The 4,755-nt window shown below is 37.0% G+C and overlaps 1 protein-coding gene across 1 annotated transcript; it reads left to right on the top strand.

Annotated features, from left to right (window-relative positions):
- The first annotated feature begins 3,664 nt into the window (after nt 1–3,664).
- Nucleotides 3,665–4,132, top strand: LOC142181804 (secreted RxLR effector protein 161-like). Its single transcript, XM_075255358.1, has 2 exons — nt 3,665–3,731; nt 3,822–4,132. Exons 1-2 carry the CDS (start codon nt 3,665–3,667, stop codon nt 4,130–4,132), a joined length of 378 nt encoding a protein of 125 aa, XP_075111459.1.
- The last annotated feature ends 623 nt before the right edge of the window (nt 4,133–4,755 follow it).

Raw genomic sequence — 4,755 nt, 5'->3', positions numbered from 1 at the left:
ATTCAGGAGTCGAAGAACATTGCCACTCTCAAGTTGGATGAGTTAATTGGAAATGTCATTGCCTATGAACTGAGAAGGCAGACCATGAAGAGGGATGCTCTTAAGAAAGAAAGAAGCCTGACTCTCAGAATTACTGAAGGTGCAGATCAAGAGGAAGATGAAATGGCTATGATCACGAGGGAATTCAAGAAGTATCTAATGAGAGGAAATGGTTCTTCAAGAGGTGCAACTTAAAACAAACCAAGGGTCCCTGAAAAATAGACTAACGAGGGCTATTACAAATGTGGTAAGACTGACCACATGATCAAAATCTGTCCTCAATGGGAAATAGAATGGAAGAAGGAAAGGGATGAACGAAGGAATAAGAAGAAGGAACAGGTTCATCCCAAGAAGAATAAAGGATAAATGAAGGCTATGGTTGCTGCCTGGGGAGAAAGCTCAGATGAGGATTCAAAAGATGAAGATGAAGATGAACAAGAACTTATGGCCATTAGAGAATCAGATGATGAACAAGTGGTAAGTGTGAATCATCTCAAAGATAAGATTAAATTATTGTTTAATTAAAGGCTATCTGAGTTACTGCTAGATTTCATTGATGAGTCTGAGGTCATAAACAATGAAAAGGAACATCTGTCTAAGGAATGTGTAGTCTTGAAAGTTAAGTGCAAGAATCTGGAACTCAGGGCTAGTGAAAGTGATAGTAAAAGTACTGAGTTGAAGAACCAGGTTCTTGAACTTGACACCACTATGTTAGGGCTTAGATCTGAAAATTTAAAACTAAAATTAGGAACAAGTAAAATGAAAGATGATCAAATACATCTCACCTTAGAAGTAAACTTAGGAAAAATGAAGGATGAGTTGTACAAAAGGGATGAGAAGATAAGAGTCCTAAAAGAAGATCTAGGTAAGGTTAAGCATGAACTATACAGAACTTGTAAATGGTATAAGTCCTCTGATGCACTATCTTGGCTATAAGAACATCACAGTAGCAATAAGAGAGGACTTGGCTATGAGACCCATGCACCTAAGTGGGATCCCAAAAGCAAATATATCACACTTCCTAAGAACAAAATCTGCACACACTATGGTACGACTGGTCACTTTAAAGGTGAATGTAATGCAAAAGAAAAGGCTAGTCAAAAGAACAAAACCTTTGTTTAAGGGAAAAATAGGCTGCCAGGATGGGCTAAAAAGAATTTAATTCACTATTTTGCCTATAGAAAGGGACCCAAACTAGTTTGGGTTCCTAAGACTAACCCTTAATTTTCTCTTACAGGTCAAAGTGAAGGGATGTAGCCAAATATGGTATATGGATAGTGGCTGCTCAAAGCATATGACTGGAAGCAAGAACTAGTTCCTTTCACTTGAGGACCTCAAATGAGGTAATGTCTCCTTTAGAAATGTGAGATCATTGGGGTTGGAAAGGTAGGTAAGACAGACTCTCATTCCATTGAGAATGTCTACTTGATAGATGGCTTGAAATATAGCCTAATGAGTGTATCGCTACTGTGTGAAAGAGGTAACTTGGTAGCATTCACCTCTACCAAATGTTTTGTGATACATCTTACCACTGACAAGATTGTTTTGCAGGGAAAAATATTAAACAATATATACATTGTAGATCTGTCCGTTCTCTCTGAAATGAACTCACTTGCCTAAGTGTGTTGGACAATGATCCTCTCCTTTGGCACAAAAGACTTGGTCATGCAAGTCTAAGTCAACTCAACAAATTAGTTTCCAAGGACTTGGTGATAGGGCTGCCTACCATCAAGTTTAATGAAGACAAAGTTTGTGAGGTTTGTGCAAGGGGAAGCAGGTAAGATCCACTTTTAAAGGCAATAAAGTGGCAAGTACGACCAGGTCGATGGAACTGGTTCATATGGATCTTTATGGTCCAATAAGAATATTAAGCAGCGGTAGTAAGAAATGTGTTATGGTGCTTGTTGATGATTACTCTAGGTTTTCTTGGACATTCTTTTTAACATCCAAGGATGAAACATTTGACATGTTTACTACCTTTGTTAGAAAAACTCAGAAACAACTTAATCAACTTGCATCAATTAGATCTGATCATGGAACTGAATTTGAAAATGCTAAGTTTGCTGAATTTTGTGATGAGCATGGTATAGATAATATTTTTCTTCCCCTAGGATTCCTCAACAAGTGGAGTAATTGAAAGAAGAATAGGACTCTTGAAGATATGGCTAGGACTATGCTTCTTTATAGTAAACTGCCCCATAGCTTTTGGGCAGAGGATGAAAACACTACATGTTACATCATTAATAGGGGCATTACTAGACCTCTTGTAGAGAAGACTCCTTATGAGTTACTTAAAGGGAGAAAATCAAATATATCCCATCTTAGGGCATTTGGATGCAAGTGCTTTGTGCACAATAATATAAAAGACTCCCTAGGTAAGTTTGATCCCAGAAGTGATGAGGGAGTATTCTTGGGATATTCTTCATATAGGAAAACATATAAAGTATACAACAAAAGAACTATGTGTGTTGAAGAAAGTGTACATGTAGTTTTTTATGAAACTAACATTTTTTTTGCGAGACAGGGACATGAAGATGAAGCTATTGGGCTGGTAAAAGAGTTAAATGAAGCTGCACCAGAAAAGGAACATGTGATGGAATAGGTTCTTCCATCCAGGGCAACTTGATAGGGGGAACTGAACAAAGAATAACTGAATCTAATCTATGAGCATGTTCCTCTGAAACAGAACATGGGAGAAACATCAAACAGAAACCAGTTGGTTGTGAAACCTTACAAGTATCAAAGTTCTCATCCCATTGAGAACATAATTACTGATCTAACCTATGCAATTAAAATTAGATCTCAATTAAAAAATTTGTGTTCTTTTGATGCTTTTTTATCTCTTATTGAACCTAAAAATGTTACTGAGGCTTTGCAGGATGCGTACTGGGTGAATGCAATGCAATAAAAACTCAATCAGTTTGAAAGAAGTCAGGTTTGGTGTCTGGTTCCATGACCCAAGGACATATAAGTAATCGGCACTAAATGGGTCTTCAGAAATAAACTTGATGAAGATGGAACTGTTACAAGGAACAAGGCAAGGTTGGTGGTTCAAGGTGACAGCCAGGAGGAAGGCATAAACTATGATGAGACCTTTGCTCCAGTTGCAAGATTGGAAGCAATAAGACTTCTCAAAGCCTTTGCAGAACACATGGAATTTACTCTTCATCAGATGGATGTCAAAAGTGCTTTCCTAAATGGCTACTTAAAGGAAGAAGTGTTTGTCAAACAACCTCTAGTGTTTGAGAGTGAGGAGTGTGCGGAACATGTATACAAATTAGACAAGGCTCTCTATGGACTCATGCAGGCTCCTAGAGCATAGTATGAACGACTATCCAAATTCCTGCTTGAACATGACTATAAGAGAGGTAAAATTGACAGTACTCTATTCTTTAGGGAAAAAGGTAAGGACCTTCTTGTAGTATAAATATATGTTGATGACATAATTTTTGGGGCAACGACTGAAAAATTAAGTAAAGAATTTGCAAAACTTATGGGGAGTGAATGTGAAATGAGTATGATGGGTGAGCTTAATTTCTTCTTAGTCTTGCAAATTAAACAAAACACACTTGGAACCATGATCCATCAGCAGAAATATGCAAAAGAGTTGATTAAGAAGTTTGAAATGAAAGAATCAAATGAAATAGACACTCCTTTTGCAACAGCCACAAAACTGGACATAGATGAACCTGGTTCATCTGTTGATCAGAAGTTGTATAGGGGTATGATTGGTTCACTTTTGTATCTTACTGCTAGCAGACCTGACATTGTTTTTAGTGTAGGGCTTTGTGCTCGATTTCAAGCAAATCCAAAGGAATCCTACATGACTGCTGTCAAGAGAATATTGAGATACTTGAAAGGCACTACTGACCTTTGTCTTTGGTATCGAAAAGGTAGTAACTTTAACTTAGTGGAATATGCTGATGCTGACTATGTAGGTTTCCTGGTGGATAGGAAGAGCACCTCAGGTTTGGAACACTTCCTTGGTTCATGTTTTGTGTCATGGTCTACTAAGAAGCAAAATTCAGTGGCCTTATCCACTGTTAAAACTGAGTATGTTGATGTTGCTTCCTGTTGTGCTCAATTACTATAGATCAAACAAAAGTTGATGGATTTTGGTATTGAAGTTGGTTGCATCCCTATTTTCTGTGATAACACTAGTGCTATTAGTATGACTAATAACTCGGTTCATCATAAGAGAAGTAAGCACATATATTTTAGGCACCATTTTTTTAGGGACAACTATGAGAAAGGACTCATTACTATAGAATTTTGTGCTACCGATAAACAGATTGCTGACATCTTCACCAAAGCACTGAGTAGAGAGCACTTTGAATAGAACATGTTAGAATTAGGGATGATTAAGATCACCTAATGGGATCAGTTCAGAATGCACAATGAAAAAAAACTGAAAAAAATGAAAAAAAAATTGGTTAGAAAATCTGGAACTTGTGTAAATATCTAGATTAATCGTTGCTTAGTCTAATACTGTAAAATGTATACTCCTATGACATGTGTTGATATGACTCACTGATCTCTAACAAAATTTTCTCTATTTTGGTAAATTGAGACATGGTCAAGAGGATTCATAGTGAAGAACCTGGTTCATCAGTACTGGTTCATCTGAATAACGAGGTATGCTTTCTACACTCTGTACAATTTGAAAAATTAATATTTAATTCATGAGCAGAGTCCTACCCATGTTCAAAATCATCA

This window comes from Nicotiana tabacum, chromosome 6, assembly GCF_000715075.1.
Source record: "Nicotiana tabacum cultivar K326 chromosome 6, ASM71507v2, whole genome shotgun sequence".
NCBI lineage: Eukaryota > Viridiplantae > Streptophyta > Magnoliopsida > Solanales > Solanaceae > Nicotiana > Nicotiana tabacum.
Note: the sequence above shows the minus strand (reverse complement) of the source record. Positions and strands in the feature narration are given on the sequence as shown.

Bases quoted from the DNA above. Each gene is read 5' to 3' on its own strand.
- LOC142181804 (XM_075255358.1), top strand. From the start codon at position 3,665: ATGAAAGAATCAAATGAAATAGACACTCCTTTTGCAACAGCCACAAAA. The intron at 3,732-3,821 runs GTTCATCTGTTG...TTTTTAGTGTAG, and splicing joins ACTGGACATAGATGAACCTG to GGCTTTGTGCTCGATTTCAA.